This window comes from Rasamsonia emersonii (genome assembly GCF_000968595.1).
Source record: "Rasamsonia emersonii CBS 393.64 chromosome Unknown ctg1118621760051, whole genome shotgun sequence".
Classification (NCBI taxonomy): domain Eukaryota; kingdom Fungi; phylum Ascomycota; class Eurotiomycetes; order Eurotiales; family Trichocomaceae; genus Rasamsonia; species Rasamsonia emersonii.
In genome coordinates, this window is record NW_013563236.1 from 14613 (window position 1) to 41556 (window position 26944).

The window sequence follows — 26944 nt, forward strand, 5'->3', positions numbered from 1 at the left end:
CAGCTGGCCATGTGCCGCCTCAACGCTGACCGCCCGCCATGCAGCCCTCTGATTGGTGGAGCGGCTGCCCTTGCCCGCGCGCACGCTGCTTCCCAATTGGGGAACGGCAGCTGAAATGCCCGCGGAAGTCACAGCTGACCGACTCGCCGCTGCGAACATCCATCCAGCTCTGCTCACTAGAATCCCTTCAACCCCCACCCATCAGGCAATTACCCTATCCCCTTCCTCCTTCTCCTTCTCCTCTCCTCCTCTGGCGGGGTAGGTTGCAGTGTTACCCCTCTTTTTTTTTTCTAGAAACTCGACGCTTGCTCCGCCTCCAACCGCCAGCCAGTCGGGGCGCTTCTTTTGTCTTTTTTGGAGGTCCATGTATCGTATTCCGTTGTTGCCTTCTCCGCGAGTCTGGTACTCTGCAAACCCAAACCTTTTATTACCAAGGATACCTGCCAGGCTGTTGAATAATCCTCCCAGCAGCAGCTTAAGGTTCCTCGCTCGTTCCGGATCGGTCTCTTTTTCGTCGTCGTCATCGTCATCGTTATCGTCCTTACGCTCTCCGTCTCGCCTGCCAACCCGCTTCTCTACTGAATCCACTGCTGCTACTCCCCTCCGTCAATTCCAAAAGAGATATTGCTCCTACCGCAGAATGTGTCGTTCCAGGCATGCTGATGAGCCCTCCGGCTCGACCAATCTCGCCCATGGCCGCGAGGTTCTGCCCACCAACGTCAAGCCGCTGCATTATGACCTGACCTTGGAGCCCGATTTTGACAAGTTTACCTATGAGGGTACCGTGGTGATTGAGTATGTTCGCTAAACTTTTTATGGCCGCTGATCCAACTGCTTTCTGGAATCCGGGACTCTAGCTTGCTAATACCGGGAATACGATCAGCCTCAATGTCGTCGAGGACACCAACTCCATCTCCCTCAACTCCAACGAGATCGACATCCACAGCACCACCGTGTCGGCCAACGGGGTCGTCGTCACCTCCAGCCCCGAAGTGACCTACGACAGCGACAAGCAGGTCACGACGGTCAGGTTCGCCGAGACCATCCCGGCCGGGTCCAAGGCCCAGCTGAAGCACACCTTCACGGGATACCTCAACGACAATATGGCTGGGTTCTACCGGTCATCCTACAAGACCAAGGATGGAGAGAAGAAGTACATTGCGTCCACTCAGATGGAGCCCACCGATGCGCGCCGTGCGTTTCCGTGCTTTGATGAGCCGGCTCTGAAAGCCGAGTTCACCGTCACCCTCATCGCCGACAAGCACATGACTTGTCTGAGCAACATGGATGTCGCGTCCGAAACCGAGGTCGAGTCGAATGGAAGGAAGAAGAAAGCGGTCAAGTTCAACAAGTCTCCGCTCATGTCCACCTATCTGGTCGCCTTTGTTGTCGGTGAGCTCAATTACATCGAGACCAACAACTTCCGAGTGCCGGTTCGTGTGTACGCGACGCCGGATCAGGATATTGAGCACGGCCGCTTCTCCCTGGAGCTCGCGGCTAAGACGCTCGCCTTCTACGAGAAGACTTTCGACAGCCAATACCCTCTCCCCAAGATGGATATGATCGCTATACCCGATTTCAGCGCCGGCGCCATGGAAAACTGGGGCTTGGTCACGTACCGGATCGTCGACCTCCTCCTGGATGAGAAGACCAGTGGAGCGTCCGTGAAGGAACGGATCGCGGAGACGGTCCAGCACGAACTGGCTCACCAGTGGTTCGGCAACCTCGTCACCATGGACTTCTGGGATGGCCTCTGGCTCAACGAGGGTTTCGCCACGTGGATGTCGTGGTACTCGTGCAACGCCTTCTACCCGGAATGGAAGGTGTGGCAGACCTATGTGATTGACAACCTCCAGTGTGCCTTGTCCCTCGACTCGCTGCGCAGCAGTCACCCCATCGAGGTGCCCGTCAAACGCGCGGATGAAATCAACCAGATCTTCGACGCCATCTCGTACTCCAAGGGTTCGTCAGTGTTGCGCATGATCTCCAAATACCTGGGCGAGGACACCTTTATCCAGGGTGTGCGGAATTACATCAAGAAGCACGCCTATGGGAACACCCAGACCGGAGACCTGTGGGCGGCATTGGCAGACGCCAGTGGCAAGCCTGTCGAGAAGGTGATGGACATTTGGACCAAGTACGTCGGCTTCCCCGTCGTCCAGGTCACTGAAGATGCCAGTGCTGGGACCCTGAAGATGAAGCAGAACCGTTTCCTCCGAACGGGAGATGTACGGCCCGAAGAGGATCAGACGATCTACCCCGTGTTCCTGGGGTTGAGGACGAGACACGGTGTCATGGAAGACCTCGTGCTTGACAAGCGGGAGGGAGAATTCAAGGTTCCCGACCTTGATTTCTTCAAGCTCAACGCTGATCACTCGGGGCTCTACCGCACTTCTTACACCCCGGAGCGACTGGAGAAACTCGGACAGGCCGCCAAGGCGGGACTGCTCACTGTTGAGGATCGCGCGGGTATGGTTGCCGACTCGGGCGCCTTGGCTGCGGCGGGTTACCAGAGGACGTCCGGATTGCTCTCCCTCTTGAAGGGCTTCGACACCGAGTCGGAATATATCGTGTGGAACGAGATGCTGACTCGGGTCGGTGCGGTTCGTGCCGCGTGGTTGTTCGAAGACCGCAAAGTCCTTGATGCGTTGAAGGCCTTCCAGCGCAACCTGGTCAGTGCCAAGGCGCACGAGCTTGGCTGGGAGTTCTCAGAGAATGACGGCCATATCTTGCAGCAATTCAAGGCACTCTTGTTTGGCAGCGCCGGCGCGGCGGATGATCCTGTGGTGGTGGAAGCCGCCAAGGACATGTTCAAGAGGTTTGCGGAGGGTGATCATAGCGCGATTCACCCCAACATCCGTGGTAGCGTCTTCAGCATTGCCCTAAGACATGGTGGGGAGAAGGAGTACGAGGTCGTTCTGGACCGGTTCCGCCACGCGCCCACTTCGGATGAGAAGAACACGGCTCTTCGGTCGTTGGGTGCTGCGGAGGACATCAAGCTGATCCAAAGAACCTTGGAGCTCGCCGGTAGCGACGAGGTGAGAAACCAGGATATCTACATGCCGCTGGCGAGCCTGAGGGGCCACGCTCAGGGTGTGCAGGAGCGGTGGAACTGGCTCAAGAAGAACTGGGACAAGGTGGTTGCGCGGTTCCCTCCGTCGTTGGGCATGCTGGGCACAGTGGTCCAGATCTCGACCTCTTCTTTCTGCACGGAGGAGCAGCTGAAGGATGTGGAGGAGTTCTTTGCGCCGAAGGATAAGAAGGTGAGTAGCCGCTCCTACAATTAAATTAGCAATGGAAAACTAGGATCATCTGAGCTAACGAACTTTTTTTTTCCCCCTTAGGGCTACGACCGAGCTGTCCAACAGAGCCTGGATGCCATCCAGGCCAAGGCCCACTGGCTCAAGCGGGATCGCGAGGATGTCGAGCAATGGCTCAAGAGCAATGGGTATCTCCTGGACCAGAAGCTGTGACGGTCCGGTGACGATCCTAGCTTGCTTGGGCGGAAGCATCTCGAACTATATGAAACGCCATCTACATTCAATCCATAGACTATCTACACGGGGACATATGTTATGGCCCTTACTATCTAAATATATAAATATATATTGACTACGTGGCTTATTATCTTTCCATTTTCATGTTTTAATTATTGTCATTGGATAACTCTCGTCTCATCTAGTATGTTATGTATTACATATGTATGCACGCCCACGCCGATGCCAGTATAGTACAGATGTAGAAGTATGAAATCGCTCGAGCAATTGACCCCATCCAAGGGAGAACGAAAAAAAAGGATGTAACAGTCAACAATTCTTTTAGAAGTGCCTGAACCAGCCAACCCAAGAAAAAAAAAGACCTTGCAATGATAGCATCCGTATCGTCGTCCGTCGATCGTGTAATCAATCAATCCATTTTACATACGCACATACGTACGTACGTACGTAGACATGAATATTCGAAGGAACGAGAAGAATAGAAGATGAGAGTACCATTACCACAATCCGCCGCCCTTCCCACCAAACGCACCGCTCTCCTCGACCTTCTGCTGTTTGGCCGCCGCACCGGCACCGCGGGTCGGCTTGGACTGCGCGGCTTCGTGCTTGCGGAGTTCTTCGGGGACGCGGGAGACGGAGGATTTCATGAGCATTTGTTTGAGGTCGTACCTGTAGGTAGGTAGATACGTTAGTAAGCTGTATGAAAAATAAAGGGGTGAAGGACATACATCACGTCGGCATCCTCGTTGCCCAAGAAGGTAATGGCCACACCGCTCTTGCCGGCACGACCTGTTCGACCGATGCGGTGCGTGTAGCTCTCGATGTTGGTCGCCATGTTGAAGTTCACTACCAGACTGACGTCCGGCACGTCGATACCACGGCCGGCCAGGTCCGTTGCCACCAGGACGTCTGTCGTCCCGTTGCGCACCGACGCCAGCGCCGCCTCTCGCTGCTCCTGCGTCTTGCTGCCGTGCAGCGTGACGGCCGAGAAGCCCCACTGCTTGATTTCGCGCGCGATCACGTCGCAGTTGCGCTTGATGTTGACGAACACGATGATCGGCGGCTGGAACTCGCCCGACATGAGGATCTCCGCCAGCCGCTTCTTGCGCTTGTCTTCGCCCGCGATGAACTCGACCCGCTGCTCGACCGTGTCGACCGCCTGGCCCACGTTTCCGATCGTGACGATCGCCGGCCGCCGCAGATACCTCCGTGCGATCCGTTCGACTGCCGGCGGCATCGTCGCCGTGTACATCATCGTTTGGCGGTACCGCTCTTTCCCTCCGATGTGCTGGCTCATCGCGCGCGAGTCCTCCGCTTCCTCCGTGTCGGGCTTCTCGTTCGACACCGGAAGCGCATCCAGGATCTTGTTGACCGGCTCTTCGAACCCGAGGTCGATCATCCGATCGGCTTCGTCCATGATGACGTAGCAGCACTGCGCCAGAACCAGCATCCGTCGTTCCAGACAGTCGACCAGACGACCGGGCGTCGCGATGATGATTTCAGCACCATTCCGCAGGCTGTACGCTTGCTCTTCCAGCGAGTGCCCACCGACGATACTGACGACGGTAAAGCCAAGCGGATCGGCAAACTTTTTCGCTTCAATCTCAATCTGCTGCGCCAATTCACGTGTCGGCGCCAGAATGATGGCGTAGGGACCATCGTTTTTCCTCCACTCAAACTCATCTAGCCGAGGCAACTCTGAAATATACACCAACAGAGGGAGCAGGAAAGCTGCAGTTTTACCCGAACCAGTGACAGCCACACCAATGAGGTCTCGCGACTGCAAGGCGATCGGGATGGCCGCTCTTTGGATGGGCGTTGGTTCGGTATAGCCGACCTTGTAGATGAGATCGAGCAACCGCCGAGGGAGACCAGATTCTTCCCACGACCGCATCGGGTTCGGTATGCTGCCACCCTTGGTGCTGATGTTGAAGTCTTCTTTGAAGATCCGCCAGTCTCGCTCGCGCATCTGGTCCAGCCTCTTTTCGCTCCAGTGCTTGTCGATGGCGTTCCGGCTGCTCTCCTCTTTCCGTCTTCTCTCCATTTCCAGGATTTCCCGAGCCCGGATACTACCTGCTTCCCGGTCGCGATCTTCCAGTGCTTTGGCGTACCTCCGCGTGAGGTTATCTGCGACATCATCGCCAAACCCGGCCAGACGACCGCGCCCGTAGAAATTGGCCTCTTGCCGGTTCTGATAGAGCGGGTTGTAATCACCACTCGTATCCTCATCAACACTCCACTCGAAGTTGAACTTCCTCTCCGTCGTCCGCTTGCGCTTCTTCTTCGCGGAGAAACTGGACGTCTGGTCTGCACCCATATACCGCTGCCGAATCAGAGCAGCCTCTGCTTCCTCCTCTGCGCTCCGCTTCTCGCCCTTGGAATCCTCCTTGCCGAACGCAATGGGTTTGGGCGGTTGCGGAGGTGACATGTCGTAATCCTTGTTCGCCTGTTCCTTGCGCATGGCAGCCGGCGCCGTAGGAATCTCTCCGTTGCGCAACGCGCGTGGCCCCGTCGGAATCGACTTGGCGTCACCATTTGCATTCCCATTGGCCGTCGTTCCGTTACGGTCGACATCATTCGTAGGCAGATCTCGCTCCGCTTTTGCCCGTCGTTCTGCTTCGACTTCTTTGGCGCGTTTCTCGAGGGCGATGCGCTCTCGCTCCGCTTTCGAGAGGAACTTGGGCTGTACAAGAGACAAGTTAGCTAGCTTTAAAATGGACATCCGTACAAAGATACTCACCTTAGCAGCCGCCGCATCGGCTTCTCTCTTCTTGCGCAAGAGCTCCTCCACACTCAGAGGTTTGGGCGCCGAACTCGAGGATCCCCAGCCTTTCTTCTTCTTCGGCACGTCTGCCGCAGGGGGAGGAGGGGGAGGTGCTTCCTCAGGCGGTGGAGGAGGCGCGGCGACATCTGTATCTGCAGGAGGTGGAGGAGCGGCCGCGTCGTCGTCCATCGGAGGCGGAGGAGGTGGTGGTGGAGGGGCGGAGTCAGCTGGCGGAGCTGGAGGAGGCGTTGGGGGACGCTCGACTGGCTCCGGAGGAGGTTCCGGAGGACGGACCTCTCCGTTGCCATTAGTGAGAATCCCGTCCATGGTGACCCCTAGGATGCCCGCGGGAGGTGAGGTTTCAGCGACGGCAAGAAGGTGGTTGATGTCCGGGCAGCTTGGATGGCTTGGCTTTGCCATCTGCAATTTCTACGGCGGGCCGAGCGACCAATAGCGCAGGTGAATCACGTGACGTATACTTCAGACGTCACCACGTGTATACAATCTCTGGCTTACAGGAGTGAGGGAATTAATACGAGAGCAATTAAAGTTCCATTAAAAATAATACTAAGGAAGCAATCGCAGATACCTGTCCAATCAATTGCATTAACGAAATTCATTCATGAGCAGTCGAAGCTGCTGACTCCTAACATATTGCCATGTTCCGCTGAGTGCGCCGAAAGTATAAGACGGATACGGATCACCCTGTTCTACAGATGAGGACACAAGCCACCAGCAATACAATTAAGCAAAAATCTCAGTCATCAGTAACGGACAGGCATAGTTTGAGCCTGAGAACAGTTAGCACGTGAAATTATAGAATTAGGAGCCAGTTGTCTTACCCCTCCATTTGAAGCCTGCTGCGGCGGGACTTGCTGCTGGTAATAGCCATACGCGTTTTGTTGAGCAGCCGCAGCTGCATGATCCGGCGCAGGAGCAGGCTGGGAGCCATTTTCAGGAGCTTTACCAGGGCCTCGCGCCTTAGTTGCCGCTTGGACGGACGTCGGGCCGTGGACTTCCCGGTCCAGCGTCATGTACTCCTTGGCCGCTTCCTTGGTGCCCCTCTCGAGCAGGTACACCATGTAAATCTGCACAAGTTCCTTGACGACATCCGCCGACAGCGTGCTCTTCGACCGGATGTCCTCGATAACCTGCCTGATCCTCTCATACTGCACGGACTCGGTGGCTGCACTCGTCGGTTGTTCAAGCTCGAACGTAAGGTAGCTAGTCCAGAACGGACGGCTGTCGAGATAGTACTGCTGGTTCTTTTGGAACACTTGTCTCGCGTCTTCCGGCGAGCCCTTGATTTTCCAGAGTAGCCTGGCCCATTCGGCGACGAGAGCAGCCTTTGTCGCAAGATCGCATTGCGGTGAATCCAGCTGGGCCTTGTAGACTTCAATCGCGGCCTCGAGACCACCGTGACGGCGGGAGAGATTGGCCAAGGAAACGATCGTCTCGATATGACCGGGCAGAGTGACGAGGATCGCATTGTGAATATCCTTGGCAACATCCACACGTCCTGTCATCTCCTCGAAGTAGGCGTAATGCAGTCGCACCGTGGGGTTCGCAATTGGCACGTAGATGGTGCTGGCGCGCTGATAGATATTCCTCACTTCTTCCTCTTTCCCTGGCTGCGCAGACATCCACCGAGCGTATCGCAGCCAGAACTCATCATAATGGGCGCATGTGACCAGGCACCTCTCGTACAGGAACTGGGTCCTCACATAATTGCCTTCTGCCTCCTCAAAATCGAGGTACCGTCTCCAGTTGGCGAGCTGGCCTTCATCCAATTCGGTCACGTGGAAATAAGGACGTTTAATCTCCGATTCATACGTCCATCGCTTGGTTGTCTCGGTCTGCGTCCTGGAGAAGATTTCGAGGTGGTATGTGTCTAGACGCAGCCGCAAGTCCCGTTCGATTTCCGCCTCAGCCTTCGATCCAGGCGGGAGGTGCGCAGAAGCTGCCTCGATCTCGGACCTGAATTGAGAAATAATCTCTGGGGGCGCCAGCTCATTCACCGGGCGCGTCTGAGCCAGCTGACGGTACCGTTCGAAGTATCTGGCATACTGATGCATAGGAATGTGGATCACCCGGCCTAAGATGGCGAAGATCTTATCATACGCCTCCAGACGCTCTTCGAACTCGATGTACTTATCCCAGAACGGATGGGCCAGGAAATCGAGTCCTACGCTGCTGGCACCTCTTTCAAACAGTCTATGTAGCTGCGCGTCAGTTTTACAAATGCACATCAAGGGGAGGAGGGGAGGGAGACGGGGAACGGAGGGGAAAGGCAAGGATGGCAAACATGAGCGTCAATCATTTGGTGACAGTGGGCCCAGGTAAGATCAACGAGCAGGGTCATCATGTCTCCACCGTGCGGAGAATGCACGAGCCTCCGACAAACAGGGTGATTTGGTTGTGGTTGAAGATCTGTGCTGCTGTGCTCCAAGAAAAAGAAACAGCCTGAAAAAAACTCATGGGTGAGAAGTATATCCCAGGGAACCTGGTGGTAGGCGAACTATCTCACCCATCATCAAGGACTCTTATCAAGGAATCATATGCCTGCAACTGGCGTTTTCGGGGCCCCACAACAAAATCCGCGCTGCGTTGGTAACGGTCAAAGGGAAGGAAAACCAGTGCATGTATACTTACTCTCGGATGACATCTGAGTCGTGGTTGGTTTCGAGCTTAAAGGAGCAGTAGTTGGTCCACAAGTCGACCGAGGTCGATATGCTGGCGACTCCTCGCTCGTAGACCTGCACAGAAAAATGCGTTAGCAACAAACCGGAAGAACCATCGTATCGAGAGGGGCAATCCCACCATCTCTGCAGCTTCAGTGCCCGCGATAGAGAACTCTAGATCGGCATATTTCTTCCAGTACCCGAACAGCAATGGGAACTTGGCGAGAAATCTGTCGTATACATTTCGCACCGTGGTGATAGCCTGCGGGCTGGAGTTGCGATTGATGCCGCCTTCGAGGCCCTCTGCGGCGCGGACCAGCTTCTCCCACGCCTCGAAGTTGTCGGGATCCTCAGCCTGAGGAGAGTTGAGTGATGGTTAGACAGATCCGGATACATCAGAACACGTCGAGAGGCCTTACCAGCTCAGTCTCCAGTTTTTTCAACTCCGCATTCTCCTCCTCAGAACCGCCGAAATTATAGTCAGCCATGGCGGTGGGAAGCCCTCAAAATCCAATATAAAATATCAGGATACAGGTAAGGATAAGCAGCTCTGGTAGACGGACGATAAGAGGGAGAGACTGCGGAGGTGCACGAGGAGAGAGGCGAGTGCAGCTGCGGGCGTCTGTCGAGATGCGCAACGGCAGCAACGGATCGGGAGATTCCAACTGCCAGCCGCTGCGGCGACAGGACTGCCGGCCTTTCCCGACACGGCCTAGCGTGACGTGTGCAGCCGGCCTACGGGGACCAACATCGTGAATTTCTCTCTATACAGCAGAGAGCAATCTCCTGGTCGACAACCCCCCCTCCCATTGCTCAATTTCCCATTGCCCGGGATCCGGCCCCTCCGTGGATGGGCCATTGAGTAATCCCATCCCAAGATGTCCGCGACGCAGGCTGCCCAGGCCTCTCAGAGCCTGGTGAGCAAGCTCCCTACCCGTCTGCGTAACTTCTTCGCCAAATATCCTCCGCAGATCTACTCGCAACTGGTCGCTCCTAAGCCGACTCCTCCTCCTGAATTGGCAGCCGCGAATACTGCATCGGACGGATCGTCATCGACGACGGCGCTGCAACCGCTCCCATCCCCCTACACGCCGGATCGAGACGCCAAGGGCTCCAAGCGGCAGGACCCGACAGCGTGGTCGCCATCGAAGGCGCTCCTCTACTCCAACCCGGACTATCCCAACCCGTTCCTGCCGCGGAAGAACTACCGCACGGGCAAGTGGATCGGACCTCGCTATGGGCTGCGGCAGCAGGCGGATCTGGTGAAGCTGGCCAAGAAGTACGGCGTCGAGGAGCTGCTGCCCCCGGGGAAGAAATCGACCATATACAAGGAAACGCGTCGGATGGAGCGTGGTCTCCAGATCAAGGGTACCGGTATCGGCCAGAAGGTCAAGGGTCACCAGTGGGAGCGGACGATGGAGTCGAGACTGGAAGAGAGAAGGAGGGCGATGTTGGAGATGCCCGCGCTCATCAGAGAATGGAAGCAGGTAAGATTGTTTCCCCTTTTTCTCTTTTAGAAGAATACGATTTTCTAACCTTTGTCCTAAATTTAGAGAGGTCACGGAAGAGGATGGAAGAAGTGGCCCAAGAGGTAATCAACGGGTGTTACTTCTTTCTTTATCGCTTTTTGTTTCTTCTTTTTTGTCTCGGAAAGGCTCTGGTGGAAGCCTTTGTTTGTTCTCTCCATCATCTCACATCATCCATGTCGGCAAAATTGTCTGTTCGATTAGAATCTGTTTAAGTTACGGGTGTTTTCTTTATAAACAGGGCAAAGAGAGAAAAGGATATCGATCTCCTGGAATGTACTCTACTAGGTGTACTATACAAAATGCAAACGTTTTGAGGAGATTCTCTCGGGTAGACAATGCGTTCTGGATCGTAAACTAGAGCAGTGCCTGGTCAAATCGATTAATCTGATTAAACTGATGGAAACATGACATGAACTGTATGAGCAACCTGCTGCAATACCTTGGGTCGAACTATATACACAGTAAGTATATAACATGCATATCCGACCTTGACCATACTCCTCACCCGAATGCGAATGCAAGAAAAAGGATAAGACAGATTATGAAAGTAACGGTCAGCCATCAGAGTAATATGATGCATCACGTATTGTAACAACATATCAGTCATACGACGGGATAACAGCGTCCCCAACACGGATCGACCGGCCTTCGCTACCGTCATCATCGTCACCAGTACAAGATGAAGAAGAGAGGCCGATATGTCGACCAAAGAAAATCTTGCCGCCGATCCGTCTCGTCTTGGCCAGGGTCGAAAAGGGCTCCTCGCGCCGCTCAGCCGTCAGCTGGTCGATGCAGACCATCTGGCATCGCCGACAGGAGCCGAGAACGTCGAATTCCAGTCCGTGTGGGCCGATGCGGAGCGATGTCCAGCTGTCTTCGATGTACGGCTGTTCACCGCTACACTCACCGGAAGCAGCGGTGGTGGCGGACAGATTCTCTGCGACGACAATGTTGGCTCGGAAGACGTCTGCGGCAACGGCTTTGTTGATACCAGTCCCCGTCTTCGAGTTGGCTTTGATGCTTTCGTTCAGTCGGTTCACAGACGAACGCGATATCAGAAGGATGGGACTTTCGTTGGATAACAAGATAGGATTCTGTTGCGGTTTCCCACGCGAGCTTGTAGCATCTGGGAACGAGCCAGGCATGGACATGTCCGGTCTCTCATGAACAGGGCGCTCAGCAGGATGGGCTTTGGAATAACGCGTAAAGGTCTGTGGCGGAAGTCGAGCCAGCGTACAGGGAATTCCCAGGAAATCGGAAAAGAATGACGACACCGCTGGAGACGAGTACACTTGCACAATCACCCGGTCTCCGCAGACGGTCGAGGACTTTTGCATGGAATTCTGACACATTTCAGCCGAGACAAGCTCCGGGTCATCTCTGGCTAGAGAAATCTCAAGGTGCCCTTCCTCGGTCGAGGATAGTAGGCCTCCGCAGGTAACTCGAAGGACACCTCGGTCTAAATCGATATAAGGCCGGATCAGAGCCATTCGTGGATACCTCTTCTGACTGAGTGCCACGCCTGTCCCCTGATGGATGAGGCACCACTCTCGGTCCCATGCCAGGCCCTCTCGGTTCACCCGCCAGGACATCCCCTGTGGCACTTTAAAGCCGGCACAGCTCTTGATGGGATAGACACACAGACTCTCAACGTAGAATCTGCTGTTTGCGATAGGGGTCGAAAGTGCCGGCGCGACGACTGGGCCCTTGTCAACGTAGAATTCCTGAATGAAGTTGATGAATGTCGTTACATCTCCCCAGCTGCTCATCGCCCCGAAGCTGACTCGCAGAGCACCCGTTGGCTTCCCTTGCATGATGTCGTGTTCGTCTCCGCAGCGCTGGCCCGCGCTGAAATTTTGTAGCATTTCAGTATCATTTAGCCCGAGGTGACTGGCCGCACCGCCTGGGTTGCAGAGGGTTCCAGATCGTAAGTGGATGCCCTTGACCGAAGCAAGCTTCTCGACTTCCGACTTTCCAACCCAGTTCCCGCGACTATCCCGAAGATTAAAAGCGATGATTGGACCCTGCGTCGACCGATCCGTATACGAGGAGGACGGCGACGTATATAACTGACAGACCGGAGAACCATTGTAATGCTTGAGGGAGGATAGACGCTCGAACAGTTCGTTGGCCAGAAGGCCGGTATGGCTCGAGATATTGGCCATTGAGCCGTACAATCGCTTGTGCACCTCCAGTGCAGAATCCAAAGCGATGATATTATGGAATGGAAGAGTACCATCTTCCAACTGATCGTGTATCGACACCTCCTTTTTGGCATGCCATTGGGTCCCCAATGCGATGACCATGTCCACTGTACCACCGCCGAAATACCGCCGCCGGCGGAAGACATGTCCCGAATCCTTGCGGACAATCAACGCTCCCAGGTCAGGAAAACCAAATATCTTATAGAAGCTGAGGACCACGAAGTCGGGGGTGAGGCAAGGATCGCCGAGGTCCAACGGCGCGGTCGATATCAGCGCTGCAGCATCAAGAAGAGTGAAACAATTTCCCTTCCTAGCCTGACAAATCTCCTTACACCATCTCAGAGGAAGTCTGCGGCCTGTCATATTTGACTGAGCAGGGTAGGCAAAGAGCTTCGGAGTCTCGTCTTCCGGCGATGTCGGTGGTGCATCCTCACCCAACCCAGCAATCCACTTCTCGACCTCGTCGTCCGTCATGAAGCACTTATTTCCCGCATCGGCCACCTCGCGCACCCCGACCAGACTCGTATGGGACTCGACATGGTAGCCGTACCAGAAACCGGACCGTCGTTCACCATAATCCCGCAGGGCATCTGCCACGAGCTTGATCCCCGCCGTCGCGTTCGCCACAAAGACGAGGTCGTAGACATCCGGGTCGGCGTTGAAGAAGCGGAGAACCCGTAGCCGAATATCGTCGACGCGATTCGTGGTCAGCTGGGAGGACGCAGAGGCAGAGTGGGGATTGCCGAAAAGATTCGAAGTCAGATCGCGCGAGAAGGATTCAATCAGGGATTTTGCGTAGAGAGTTGTGCCGGCGTGGTCGAGGTAGGTGACATCTTTATTTTTTTTAAAAAAAAAGCTCAACAGTAAGCCACCCACCCACCTACACAGTTCTTTGGGAGCAGTAGCAAAACGCACCTTTAAGCGAGGGATATTCACGCTCGCGGAGCTGTTCTACAGCTTCATCGTAATACCCGTTCGCATATTCAGGGGGAGGATCCTCCATGATGCCGGCATTCAGCTGGAGTATTTTGTATAAATTGAGGTCATCAAACTGCAATATCCTCGTTGCTGCTCCTCTGCTTCGCGCTCTGAATAATGCAGACAAAGAGAAATACACAAAAAAATTATTACCTGAAATCAGCCTATCAAGGAGATAGATATGAAAATGATCACGACTATAGTCAAAAATATTTGAAGAGTGTAGAATTCATGCGTGCACCGTACTCGTTGGTAATTCCCCGCAATCCACGGGCCAAAGCTCCCGCAAGCTTATTATCGGAGCTGACCGATCGATATAATATCAGCTTTCATAAGGGTCGATAGTTGCAGTTGATAGCCACGCAAACGACTAGTCGTATAAATTGACTGACCTAGTGAACGCCGTCAGGTCGTTTCATGATAGAGTCCACTGTTCAAGGCTAGAGTGGCATATTGGAACTTGTGTACCATGTCTGACAGCTCACAGTTGGGAGTCTTATCGCAGGGATCCGCCGATAACTGGCCACGGAGGGCTCCGAGTGAGGGGTGAAGAGGTATTCGTGGAAATAGCGGCAATCCCGCAGAGACTGGGATGCAGGGGCCAGCAGGGTTAAGGGAGCCTTTATAGACACGCACTTTATGCTCTATTACGACGACCAGCCGCTCTTGAACAAAACAGTATCAAATCAGTCAGTCACTCTTCAGTCTTGAGATTATTTATTATAGTAGGGAGTAAGTACTCCGTGATACCACTTTCTTACGGAATTGACTGTATTTCTTAAATATATCTTTTTGAGGGTATTTGTTTCGTCCAGTCAGGTCATTCATTCATTCATCATTGCTGAGCTCTTCTTTCCAGTCATTATTCATCACTCATCACATCATACATACATAGAATACACATACATACAGTCATCAAAACAGGGCATGACATGACACGATTGAAAAGCCCGGCTTGCAAGGGAAGGAGCAAACAGACAGACGCATAAGCGCGCACTGAGAAGGCCAGGCCAGGCATACAAGACAAAATGCCTGGGCCTTGCACTCTCCAACAAACAACGAAGGCGAAGAGCAGAGTAGAAAGACAGGGAAAGAACAGGTAAACATCCAGTGGGCATCACTTCCAGAAACATCCCATCCCATTCCAGATTCATATCCATATCCACTTGTCATGGTCATGTCGTCACAGGAGATCCAAGTCTTCATCCAAGTTTTCGTCAAGTGGCACTGTAGTCATCTTTCTGGTTGCATGTCCATTCGCTCGCGGAGCTGATCCCGTTTGTCTTTCATCATTTTGTAATTTTCGTCTCTGTCTAGACCACATAATGTTGCCGCCGACTCGAAGATCCCCTGCGGCTCTGACTGTGGTGGTGTCCTCGTCGGCTGCTATGGCTTCGGCGCCTCACCACTGTCTCCTTAACTACCACGTCATCCTGGTGATTCCGGAAGATCAAGTGCGCAAAGAAGGCCGTGAAAAAGAAGAAGACGACCTCCATGATTCCCATGGCAAAAGAAGCCTTCAGCATGGCGCATGTCTTGTTGATGTCCACAGTGAAGTGGTCAGTTTGGTAGTCGAGGGATCCAAACGGACCCAGGGACACCCGGACAGAACCGCCATTCCAATCCGTGCAGTCTGCCCCCGCGATGAAGCGAAGCTCGTAAACGCCAGCAATCAAGGCGCCGAAGAAGCAGAGGTCCACAAAAGCGACAAAGGCAGCTGACCGCTTGGTGGTGCGGAAGCGGATCAGCGTATCCAAGCACCAGAAGACCGCGATCACGCTGACAATGAAGAGTACCAGGATGTAGGCTGGCGTAAGCTGGTTACTGTTGAGGAAGCCATTGACAAAGTATGCCTGCATGCAGCCAGTCAGTCGACAGGCCCAAGTGTCTCGACTCTCGAGGTAAAAGACATAAAAGTAAATACTCACCAACATGCCAATAATGGGAATCAAAAAGGTGATCTCCACCAGTCGCCAAAATATAAAAAGGACACTTTCAAACATTTTGAGCCAGTTGCACTTGGAGTATTTCCTGTATGCAAACCGTATGGATAGATAGATATCTGTATGTGCACAGACCGATACGCAGTGTTGTGGGGCAATGACAAACAGCTGCCAGAAGGCTGTGACAACACAGCTTCTATGTTAGCTTGACAGCGCAACGCGAATTTTCCAAGATGAGCTGTCACAAAGTGAAAATAAAAGAAAAGAAAAATCGCGAAGAATAGGTGACGGAAAACAAAAAGAAAAAACAACCTACAAGGGTCTGTAAAAAACCACGCTGCGCTGGGCCGGAGGAGGCTGGGAAGTTGCAGGTGATAAATTCAGATGGCGGGGAAACCATCCACCATCCATGCCTGCACCCGACGTCAGCGATAATACCAAGGCACTAGCTAGCTAATTAACTTCTGCCCAGTAACAGTTAATAGCCAATTTAAATCCTGATCTCGCCCTCGTGGCTCCAGCCATCGGGCTTTTTTTTTCTCCCCTGCCACACACACATACGCCGTACTCCGTACACATGGCCCCTCTTCAGCAAGTGGAGATGTACTGTACTCCGTAGGTAAGGCTCGATCCTATCCATCCCCTGCAGGCCACGAGCCCTGGAGCCGTCACCCTTTAAACTCCATTTAGCGCATCTGGATCTGGATCGTTCGTTCTGCACGTGCAGTGTCAGCAATGAGTATTAATCCCGATCCAGGTTCTAGAATCACCTTCTCTGAGCTCTCAGTGGGCGCGGGACGAACCGCGGGGTGGACCATGGGTCGTCCGTTCGTTCGTCCCGTCAGGCCCGAACGCCCGTATTACTCTATTTCCCAGGTGACCAACCAAAACATCGAGGTCCCCAAGTATCCTCACTGCTGCCAGGCACTCTCCAAGGGTTCAAAAGTACAGTACGGAGTATGTTCTTCAGAAAGGTTTCTAGGCTTAATGAGGATACCTGACAGTAGCAGAGTTAGTTGATAGAAGCTCATCAGAGTGTCTCTGACAGTAACGTAAGCAGCTGCAAATCGATCTACGACTAAGCTTGCATATCGAGATGAACGTTTTTGAGCAACGTCTGTTTTAAGGTCCCTCATAAACGACGTAATGCCACCTGCTGTTGAGAAAAGAAAATGCACATCATATGCTGATCAGGACAGTGTCAGATCTCGTAAGCATCGTAAAATACAATCCCAGAACATGCCAAAACCAACTCCGCCCTTCTGAGCGGGCCAGTCAACTCTGTCATACAGTCTCATGATTCCCCTGGTCCCCGCTCAGAGGTCAACGGTCGTCCTCGATTGTCGACATTCGACACGGCGGCGGGACGGTCTCCTTGGTGACTGGGCGGATGGTAGGCCGTATCGGTATCATACGGCTGGTACGCGGTGCGCGGCAGTGTCACGTTCACGGGTCGTGCGTAATGAGCAGTAGAAGTAGTAGTCATCTCAAACCTTTCTGCCTCATCCTCGCTCGAGGATGATGAGTAATTGTCGTCCCGGCCGCGATGACGGGGGTTATACACCCCCGGCTGAAGCGCAGCAGGATGCGGCGAAGGGCTGGTGGAAGCACCTCGCCCGGACTGCAGACTCATCCGCCGTTCGCCCCGCACGTCCAGCCTCTCCTCGTCTGGATTCCGGAGTGGCTCCACGCTCTCTGCATACTTGAGGGACCGCTCTTGACTCATGGGCGGCGTTGGCTCGGTTCCCCAACTGCGGATCGGATAGGCCCTCCCCTTCCTCCATGCCTCGGAAATTGGAGGGAAGTACTGGCGATATGAAGCCCAGGCCGTGAAAACTCCAAGCAGCGAGCCACTGATGACATCGAATGGATGATGCCGGGCATCCATAATGCGCGACACCGCGACAAGGGCAGCTGCCAGGCACGGAATCATCACAATGATCGTCTTCCATACCTCGCCCCGATTGTCGAGGACGTGCATTTTGCCGCAAAGGTAGAGAGAGAGGTAAAAGAGGCCGGCAAAGGAAGCTATCAATATTAGCCATGTGATCATCCACCATCATCCATGTCTAGCAATCTTACAGCTACTGTGCCCTGAACAATCGAGTCAGCATTTGATATCTCACGGGGAAGACGGAGACACGTACCAGAGGGCCAAGACCGGAATCCATCCTTCAAGATCTTCGGATCCCCCGTGCAGATTGTGGAGTTCGAGAGACCGTAGACAGGGTGATCCTCGCTGCCAGGCCGGGGTTGGCACCGGTCAATCAGATCGGGTCGGGGCTTCCCACAGGCGTTCTTCAACACCTGCGTGATGACGAACGCGAGAGCCTGCGACAGGAACAAACCCAGAATTCCACAATTCAGTTCCCACAGCCGATCCTTCCATCGATACCTGCCCGACAGCTTCCTCCGCCCCGACGTAGATTCCTTGGAAGAAGGCTTGTGGTGCGAAAAGAGGCCATCGATGACGAGGGTATAGACGGCGATGACGACGATGGGGAAGGCCAGAGAGATCAAGAGAGCCTCTTGGATGGTAATGCGCTCCTTAACGGCATAGGGATATTGCAGGCTAATGTTCCTTAACGAAAAATGCTGATGGTAGGGCTCGACGGCGTCGAGGATATAGAATCCGATGAAGAGGGCGCTGTTTTGTGAGAACCGTTAGCGGCGGCCGAGACAGGGAGCAATTGGATGCAGCGAGCGGTCGCATGCAACGGCGTGGCGCGATCACAACGAACGGGGTGTAGGGAGAACCAACATGATGATTACATAGTCGAAGATATACCTAGAAGCCGGAATTTAGTAATGAGAACTGGCGGTCGGGAAAGTCGCAGGATGGCGTGCACGTACGAGAGAACAACGCGGGTTCGTAGCCGCTTCTTGGAGAAGGGAAGCTTGGACGGAATCTGGTCCATTTTCTCTAAATCGACAGAGACAGGAGGTGCAAGCGACAGCGCAACAGACTCATGCCTCTCTAGGAACCGAATGACATCAAGAAGGGAACTGAAAGAGAAGGAAAAAGGGAAAAAACAGAGAGTAAATGAAAAAAGCGCACGTTGTCACCGTCGTAAGGGAAGCAGGTCCACTCTCCACAAAGCAGGCAACAGGTCGCGTCTAGAATGCAGTCCGTTGGACTGTCTCGAGGGATCTGATCGCGATCCGTGTGCTTCTAAGAGGAAGGTCAGCGCCAAGTTGCGACAAGCCTTGGGGTTAGGTACAGGTGTGGGGCCTCTAGGCTTCCAGGTTTTCTATTGTTATTATTTCAGGCCTGGCCATTGCCTGTCCACGTAGGCTGTTGCTTGGGCCTCCTGGCAGGTTGCTGTCTCCACTCGACGAGGAATAACGAAGATTCACGACGCCTGTTTTTAGTGTTTGCCATGTGCTAAGCCCCTTCCCGTATGGTACAGTCTTATCCTACAAACGGCGCCTCTAATAATATCGTCGTGATCGGCGGCTGACGGGTCTCCGGGGTCTTAGCTCTTGGCCGCAACAAACCCGAGCCTCCTCGGGAGTAAATAATACAAATAACCCCATAAGGAGTATTACTCCGCAGAGTCCTACAATAAATCGAAATGCTCACAAATCACAATAAACCAAAAGGCTGGAAATAGTTCAGTTCTGCAATTTAAGCAAGAGATTTCTTTGTAGTGTTTCTTTGACCAGAATGTGAATTCTTTGTCCAATTTCTTGTGGCTTGACCCTACTTAATGGGAGCATCGAGTCCATACAGCTCTTTATGTTAGTCAACTTGAGGTCTCCCTCTACAATCTCTCCGCCAAGATTTGCGTGACACCTCAGGTCTGGCAATCGCCTAGGTACCTATGTACTCAGCATTTTGTCCGCCGAGACCATGCCTGTGCTCTAGTGGCGGCAAGGCCGACTGGCACTCTCTATTCAAGAGAATAATACTCTGAGACTCACACAACAGGCCAGGTCTGGCAAGGCCATTGCTGCTTTGATAAAATAACCTACCCAGCATTCTCTCCGCCGAGATGATGCGTGTCCTCTAGTGGCGGTCAGGCTGACTGCTGCCCTGAGATGCTACTCTGTAATTTGTCCGCCGAGATCATGCGTGTAGCCTAGTCATGGCAAGGTTGGCCTGAGACTCTACTCAGCATTCTCTTCGCCGAGATTATGCGTGTAGTCTAGTGCCGGCGAGGTTGACTGACAGTGTTACGCAAAACAGCAGGTCAGGAAAGGCCATTTATTTGACCAGGAAACCTACTCAGCATTCTTTCCGCCGAGACCATGTGTGTTACCTAGTGGCGGCGAGGTTGAGCTGGTACTCTACCTCCTCAATCTGTCTATTATTGGGACTTATACAAGAGTTCTGGTCAGCAAGGTTATTGAAGACTCAGCATGAAGTCAGACAAAAAGAATTTCACTATCAGGTCAGGTCAGGTCAGCTTAGGTCAGGCTCAGAGTCAAAAGCCCCATTGTGTAAACCTGAATTCTTGACATAAAGCCAGTCAAAGTGACATCGATTAAGTAATCCATTGTCAGGTCCAATACCTCAAGTACAATAGTGCAAAAATGCTAGATATAAAGCCGGTTAAGAGTAAGAATGTGACTGATCTGTCTCATCTGACTATTGCTTTGTCCTATCACATAGGAAGGGCTGACCCGATTGGTCCACCTCTGCTAGATCTGGCTAGGAATGATACTTGAACGGGTTTCAACCTTACGAGATAAGGATGGCTCAAGAATTAACACATTTTATTCTTTTTTTTTTTAAGATTTTAACTGTACAGTACATACATATTGCCTTTTTTTTTTCATATTATTCAAGTCCTGGCATTAAGGAACGTGTGCCGATTCGAAGTCATAGGGCTCATCATCATAGCAACATTAGGTATTCATAAGGAGAGAAAAATGTTGACATTAATACACGGTGAACCCTAAGGCTTCCCGACGAATCGAAGAGCAGTGGTAGCTCGTTGAGATGACAATCGTTTTGTCCTTTAGCAGACGGTGATGTAAAGACCAAGCCTGCATCAAAGTTAGTCATCCATCCGTTTATCGTCCTCAAACATCGATGGGTTACTTACGGTGATGGGTTGTAGTCCTCGAAGAAGTTGAGGTTGGTGGTGCCCGCATTCTTCATTTCAAAGGCAACAGTTTCTCCGGCAGGGCAAGAGAACGTGGCAATCCTGTAGGAGTTGCCAGGGGACACAGTAGTGACACCGTAGTCAGTCTTGACCGCCGGCGCGTTGCTATAGGTCGTGGACTGAGTGGCAGGTGACTGCAGCTGGGCAAAGTCGATCGCGCCATTGCCGCTGAAGCTGTAGGAGGAGGTCTCCAGATCTTTCTTCTCGGGGAAGAGGAAGACCAGAGAGCACTGCTTGCCCGAGTCGCTTGCCGGAATGTCAAAGTTGAAGATGGATGAGACGGTAGAAGTGACCGTCCCATTGTAGGAAGTGCCATACGCCTTGGATGGAGCAGACGAATCAATGGGGACAATCAGGTGAGGATACTCATACGTTCCAGACAGGTTGGTCGGGCATCCAGAGCTAGAAGCAGACGGCTGTGGTGTGGAGGTAGAGGCGTGAGTCTCCGTAGGAGTTGGCTTAGCACTCGATCCGGGAACTGGAGCACTCGACTGAGGACCTGGGGCGCTGGACTTGGAAGATGGAGCGCTGGTCTCAGCCGGCGCGCTAGAGTGAGGAGCCGGAGTACTGCTCTCAGCCGGGGTACTGGACTGGGGAGCCGGGGCGCTGGAGTGAGGAACCGGGGCACTGGAGTGAGGAACTGGAGCACTGGAGTGAGGAGCAAGGGAAGCGCTCGAGTGAGGTGAAGGGGAGACAGAGGACGAGGAGGACGAGCCGGAGCCCTGGCCCTTGCAACCGCTGGCCGTAAGGGTGATCTCCTTGCAACCGGTCACAGCATTGGACGGCGGGTTGGTGTAGAGGTTCAGCTCGCCATTGTCACCAGTCTCACAAGCAACGAAGTGAGAGCTTCCCTGGTACAAAAGCGTTCCTTCAGGACTGATCGAGAATCCATTCGTAGGCGCGGCTCCCTGATCACACTGGAATTGGGACGTAGGAGCTAGACTCAATGTTAGCTGAGTTCCCTGCCGTTTGGGAGAGGAGCAAACTTACGAGTCAGAATGCATCCGCGTCCACTGCTGTCCTTGATGCCTCCGCTGGAATCGATGCAAAATTGAGCAGGAGGAAGTCCACCGCCGATACGGTTCTGTCCATCTCCAAGCTGGCCAATCGTTCCGGAAGCCCCTCCAGAGGCAGTCAAGCCGAAGCAGCAAGTGGCGTCACGGGCAACCAGAGCATTCGCTCCAACCGCAATAGCGGCGATCGTACCAACAGTCTTCATCATGGGGAGTAGTAATTCTCCAACGATCAGAAGCGATAGACCGCTATGAACACGAGCGAGAGTTGGAGGAACTGGTATATATTTCTTGAGCTCTCTAGAGGGCTGATTGCTATTCTCGTTCACCCCCCAGGACGAGGGATGTTCCGATGGTATTTATAAGTTAACGCGGGCAGCCTCGACGTCATGGATGAACATCCGGGAACAAAAGGAATCGGATATAGCTCCATCGGATGCTCCACCATATTCTCGAGGAAGAGAACAATGCCAGTTATTCTGTCGGATCCACCCATGAGAAGATAGAACCGCTGCAATGCTGCACAGCCCCAGCATATTCTACAGAGGAAAGAACTGAGCCACGCCGGGGGGAAGCCGGAACCGATCGTATGACCCACGGAGAATCGCCCAGTAAATAGATGTCAAGCGGAGAACGGGTGGGGAGGGAGTGTACAGTCGTCATGTCTCAGCTGTGAGCGTAGAAGCGATCCATGTGGAAATAGGCGTGGCCTGCCAACGGAGAGCTCTGTCGATCATTTTCTTGTCATTATGCGTCTAAGGCTTGTCAGGCTCTAAACGTGGAGAAGGTTGAAGACATTACGTCCGTTGGATAGCGAGCCATTTCGCCCTGACATACGTCCAACGATGTCTGCGGCTTCCAGGTGGGCTATGCTGGTTCTGGATAGTTCTCTGTGGCAAGGACGACGAAGATCGCTGCGGCCCTTCGGAAGATCGCAGATAACCAGTCCAGTGTCCTGGATTTAGCATTGAACCAAGGTTACTCATCGAGGACGCTTCGGATGTCGACGGCTCACGACTCTGGCTCGGATAAGTCGGACGAGAACACGTTTGCTGGAACCAACTCGCTCCATCTGCGGTGTTCCTGACCCTTTCTTCCGCAGATCCTCTCAGATCCCCTGAGGAGGATTGGTCAACAGCATCAGGCAATAACGACGATCAAGTGCTATGCATATCGAGTATCAGCATCATGGCCATCCAATGTGTCTAAGGGAGTAAAGACGACGAACGTGGAATTAGACTTCCACTAAGCATAATTCATGTGCCAAGCTCCGTACCAATTCCCCTTTCTGTGCACGCCAGATCCACTGGCTAACTTGATATCGTCGATGGGCGGTGATCAGCTCGTGTGCTGCTTGATCCTGTTGGGCAAGATTCGGACGTCACTTCTATTTTTGGCGGGATCGAGGGCGGATCCCCAAAGAGGAAGTCATTGGTGGGAGAGAGCGTGGTGACGAAAGCCGCAGGGCGCATCGGCCAAAGACAGCGCTTTCCACTGCATGCAGGTCCTGGTTCACCCATCTACTTCAGTAATGATCAGATAATAAGAATAACACTTGTACCCACGCCAGAGAATACGTAACCAGCCAGAATATGAGATGGGTCGTTGTTTCTGTTATTCATTGCCATTTCTATTATTATCGTCAGAAAAGAGTACCGAGGAAAACGATGGTGCTCTCCTCTTCCTTGATCGGATAAAGGACTATCTCCCTGAGTCTATGCTTATGCTTGGTTGACATAAGCTGCCAAACTGTCTAGCATCTCTGGCACGGTCTCAAGAACCTGCCGTCGAATGAATGACTGCAAAGGACAGAGGACGATTACTAAGAATTGCCGTTGTTCTAGAAAGCAACGGACGAGTCCAGTGACATGACTCGGCCGATGTGAAGAAAGCGTTCAAGACCGGCATGGAGTCTCTGTAGTGGTGGTTGCATGGCCTGGTCATCAGCAAACAGTATGCCTATACTCTCACGCTTCCTCTGTCTATCAAATCACTCCGAGTTCGGAGACATCTGTTCCTGATTTGATCTACAGCAGCGCCTCGCCTCAAGAAATCGGGAATAAGGCACATGGCCCGGTCTGGTCTAACAGCAGTGAACAAATCATTACCCAAGCAGGTCTTGAACAGACTGGGCAGTTCCACATGACAATTCATCCGTCAAGGAGCCAAACAGTTTTATTCTTCCACTAGACAAATACAGGAGGTAAAGAAAAAGAGAAGTGTCTGGGGGATATTCCAGAAAGAACCCGTATGGATAATGTACAGTACAAAGGCATCCACTGAATACTTCACATCTTCCCACCCGTAATCTCTTCCGCCAGTTTCTTGACTCTGCCTTGAATAACATCCCAACGGGCAGCCTCGCTCTTCTTTGCGTCCGTGACAATGGACTGGATCGTCGGCGGCAGACCCAGGTTCCAGATGTTCTCTCCAGGCTGGTGGTCATTGCGCCATGCCGGGTTCTCGCCCTCAGGGAAGACTCTCTCGATCTCGGCAGCGAGCTGCTCCTCCGTGGTGATAAAGTTGCGGGCGTTCATATACAATGTGTGTAAGGAATCTAGCCGCTCCGCTCTTTTCTCGGCCTCCTTGGCCTGAACGCGCTGCCGGGCTTGCGCAAGACGTTCTTCCCGGTCTGGGTCTGGCAGGACTCCACTCTTGGTTGGCTTCATGGCCTGAATAACGGAGGGGCTCGTCAAGCGCTCATCCTCCCTCTGCGGCTGACGCAAAATGCGCTCCCGCTGGGCCTGCTTTTCGCGACTGCGCTTCTCCATCATCTTTTCCGTCTTTCTCTTGCGTTCGTACAATTCCAGAAGACCCTCCCGGAGGTTTTTCCTCCTTATCTCGGCCATCCTTTGCTTCCATTCAATCAATTCTTTATTTGGGTCATCGGGATCGATAGTTCTCTCTTTCGAGGGCAAGGGAGTTGCGGCCGAGATGTACGCCTCCGTGGGCTTATCTTTCCGACGGGAGGGAAAGAGCTCCCGAGGGACAGGAAGCGTGCCCTTCACCCGGGGCTTTTGAGGCAGATCTGGTTGCAACGGTTGCGGTACATCAATGAAATTGGGCGATTCTGGTCCAACTCGACGACAGGAGGATGATGAGAAGCTCCGGACCTGCACCGTGGCAGCCCGGCAGGTACGGTAAAGCGACATTGGGAAGCGCAAAGAAAGGGCGAGATAACTTGCAGAGTAAACGTAGGCAAGGAACGGAAATTAGAACATAATAAGAAAAACGGTTCAATATGAATTGGTGTAGGTAGCTGCCAGCTGCCAGCCTGCGTAGGAAGCAGGACTGCTGAATGTTGAATTTCAGGAGCTGCGGAGGTGTCGCGGCATCGAGGTTGAAGCGATTTTCTTCTGCGTGGCCCGTGCACCTCCGACGCTTGGCGGCCGGCACTACGATCAACGCCCAAATTTTTTTACCGCTCTCTTTTTACCGTCAAACCACCCCACGACAGGTTCTTGTTCTCCTACACCGTTGACTATTCCTTTGTTAGATTCCTGGCAGGAACAAACAAAGGGTACTAGTCGCCATGGGTACCAGGAAAAAGGAAGCCGCTCGTAGAGAGCGGCAGGGGAAGACGGGGGATGGAATGGCCAATGTCAAGGTCAAAGGTGAAAACTTCTACAGGTGAGTTGCATTGCTGCATTTGGCAACATGCGACCGTCGTGTACATGCATATACATTGCTTGGCATGATGCTCCTGTTGGCCAATACTGACTGTCTGCAGAGATGCGAAAAAGTTGAGGACCCTGAACATGTTCAAAGAGGGTAAACCCAAACGGGATGCTTCCGGGAAGATAATCAAGGCTGCCCCATACCAGTCCAAAGAGATACCAAAGGCGCGGATAGAACCAAATCGGAAGTGGTTTAGCAACACTCGGGTGATATCCCAGGAGGCATTGGCTTCTTTCCGCGAGGCTGTCGCGGAACGGGCTTCGGATCCTTACCAAGTCCTCCTGAAGACGAACAAGCTTCCCATGAGTCTGATTAAGGATGGCCAACAGCTGCCCAATGGATTGAAACAGCATCGTGCAAAGATGACTGTAGAATCGGAACCGTTTAGCGAGACCTTTGGACCCAAGGCGCAGAGAAAGCGCGTCAAACTGGACGTGTCCTCCTTGGAGGACCTCGCGGGAGAGACCGTGAAGATGCACGATTCTTACCAAGAAAGAATGGAGCAGGCTAAGCTGCTCAGCGGCAACTCGGGTGCTGGCGACGACGCCGAGGATGACGGTACATTGGTGACGGCGCGAGAACCAGTGTTCTCAAAGGGACAGAGTAAGCGAATCTGGAACGAACTCTACAAGGTGATCGACTCGTCAGATGTTGTGGTTCATGTCCTCGATGCTCGGGATCCCGAAGGGACGAGGTGCAGGAGCATCGAGAAGTACATTCGCGAAGAGGCTCCGCACAAGCACCTGGTGTTTGTGCTCAACAAGTGTGACTTGGTGCCCACAAAAGTGGCTGTAAGTTGGACCTCTAGCAGCTTTTGTTTTGATTTCCTTTTCCTGCATTATGCATTAGCGATCTGGCAAGTTGCCGGTGCCATTGCTAAGTCAGGACTTCTTCCTGCGCAATTTATTGCCGTTTGCTCCATGGAAGTTTTGTCTGTTACAGCTTTGGCAGATCAATTCTTGCCCACCGCCCATCCTCATTCTGAGGTTTGGGTTGACAAACTTTCGTTCTGAAAGCTTTGTCGCATAGGGCTAAGTTGTGTTTTGTTTAAGAGTTGAGTTCTGCTTACTGCCGCATGGTGGTCCCGTAGCAGAGCTCATAGTAACATCTCACACATTCACGCATGACTCAAGTCTTTCTTCTTCGATTTTTTTCTGTAGGTAGTTGATCGCTGACGATCGTTCCAGGCTGCTTGGGTTCGACACCTGTCTAAAGAATACCCCACACTTGCCTTCCATGCATCCATCAACAACTCATTTGGCAAAGGCTCGTTGATCCAGCTGCTTCGGCAGTTCTCCTCGCTCCACTCCGAGCGTAGGCAGATTTCGGTGGGATTCATTGGGTATCCCAACACCGGGAAGTCTTCGATCATCAACACTCTTCGAAAGAAGAAAGTTTGTAACGTGGCGCCTATTCCCGGAGAGACGAAAGTCTGGCAGTATATCACCCTGATGAGGAGGATCTACCTCATTGATTGTCCCGGAGTTGTACCGCCAAACCCGAATGACACCGAGGAAGATATCTTACTTCGGGGAGTTGTTCGGGT

The 26944-nt window shown here is 53.0% G+C and overlaps 10 protein-coding genes across 10 annotated transcripts; 3 read left to right on the forward strand and 7 right to left on the reverse strand.

The window, feature by feature from the left end:
- Positions 1-364: 364 nt before the first annotated feature.
- On the forward strand, positions 365-3473 carry T310_3110 (Membrane alanyl aminopeptidase; the record flags this gene model as incomplete). The annotated part of the gene is made up of 3 exons (XM_013474012.1): positions 365-795; positions 884-3263; positions 3345-3473. 3 exons carry the CDS (start codon positions 365-367, stop codon positions 3471-3473), a joined length of 2940 nt encoding a protein of 979 aa, XP_013329466.1.
- Positions 3474-3994: 521 nt separating this feature from the next.
- Positions 3995-6588, reverse strand: T310_3111 (RNA helicase; the record flags this gene model as incomplete). Its single annotated transcript, XM_013474013.1, has 3 exons — positions 3995-4166; positions 4226-6180; positions 6238-6588. The coding sequence occupies 3 exons, from the start codon at positions 6586-6588 to the stop codon at positions 3995-3997; spliced, it is 2478 nt and encodes an 825-aa protein (XP_013329467.1).
- Positions 6589-7025: 437 nt separating this feature from the next.
- On the reverse strand, positions 7026-9430 carry T310_3112 (mRNA splicing protein (Prp39); the record flags this gene model as incomplete). The annotated part of the gene is made up of 6 exons (XM_013474014.1): positions 7026-7052; positions 7104-8483; positions 8635-8779; positions 8914-9017; positions 9082-9297; positions 9362-9430. The coding sequence occupies 6 exons, from the start codon at positions 9428-9430 to the stop codon at positions 7026-7028; spliced, it is 1941 nt and encodes a 646-aa protein (XP_013329468.1).
- Positions 9431-9820: 390 nt separating this feature from the next.
- On the forward strand, positions 9821-10537 carry T310_3113 (60S ribosomal protein L25; the record flags this gene model as incomplete). Its single annotated transcript, XM_013474015.1, has 2 exons — positions 9821-10429; positions 10496-10537. The coding sequence occupies 2 exons, from the start codon at positions 9821-9823 to the stop codon at positions 10535-10537; spliced, it is 651 nt and encodes a 216-aa protein (XP_013329469.1).
- Positions 10538-11070: 533 nt separating this feature from the next.
- On the reverse strand, positions 11071-13678 carry T310_3114 (Molybdenum cofactor sulfurtransferase; the record flags this gene model as incomplete). Its single annotated transcript, XM_013474016.1, has 2 exons — positions 11071-13508; positions 13591-13678. The coding sequence occupies 2 exons, from the start codon at positions 13676-13678 to the stop codon at positions 11071-11073; spliced, it is 2526 nt and encodes an 841-aa protein (XP_013329470.1).
- A 1192-nt stretch (positions 13679-14870) lies between these two features.
- Positions 14871-15656, reverse strand: T310_3115 (uncharacterized protein; the record flags this gene model as incomplete). Its single annotated transcript, XM_013474017.1, has 3 exons — positions 14871-14936; positions 15078-15506; positions 15582-15656. 3 exons carry the CDS (start codon positions 15654-15656, stop codon positions 14871-14873), a joined length of 570 nt encoding a protein of 189 aa, XP_013329471.1.
- A 1234-nt stretch (positions 15657-16890) lies between these two features.
- On the reverse strand, positions 16891-18514 carry T310_3116 (PAP2 domain protein; the record flags this gene model as incomplete). Its single annotated transcript, XM_013474018.1, has 3 exons — positions 16891-17624; positions 17744-18243; positions 18450-18514. The coding sequence occupies 3 exons, from the start codon at positions 18512-18514 to the stop codon at positions 16891-16893; spliced, it is 1299 nt and encodes a 432-aa protein (XP_013329472.1).
- Positions 18515-20560: 2046 nt separating this feature from the next.
- On the reverse strand, positions 20561-21926 carry T310_3117 (GPI anchored cell wall protein; the record flags this gene model as incomplete). The annotated part of the gene is made up of 3 exons (XM_013474019.1): positions 20561-20588; positions 20648-21644; positions 21698-21926. The coding sequence occupies 3 exons, from the start codon at positions 21924-21926 to the stop codon at positions 20561-20563; spliced, it is 1254 nt and encodes a 417-aa protein (XP_013329473.1).
- A 2082-nt stretch (positions 21927-24008) lies between these two features.
- Positions 24009-24494, reverse strand: T310_3118 (uncharacterized protein; the record flags this gene model as incomplete). The annotated part of the gene is made up of 1 exon (XM_013474020.1): positions 24009-24494. One exon carries the CDS (start codon positions 24492-24494, stop codon positions 24009-24011), a length of 486 nt encoding a protein of 161 aa, XP_013329474.1.
- Positions 24495-25252: 758 nt separating this feature from the next.
- On the forward strand, positions 25253-26942 carry T310_3119 (GTP-binding family protein; the record flags this gene model as incomplete). The annotated part of the gene is made up of 3 exons (XM_013474021.1): positions 25253-25350; positions 25451-26189; positions 26586-26942. Coding segments are annotated over 3 exons (1194 nt in total), but the record flags the coding sequence as incomplete, so codon positions are not given.
- Positions 26943-26944: the final 2 nt, after the last annotated feature.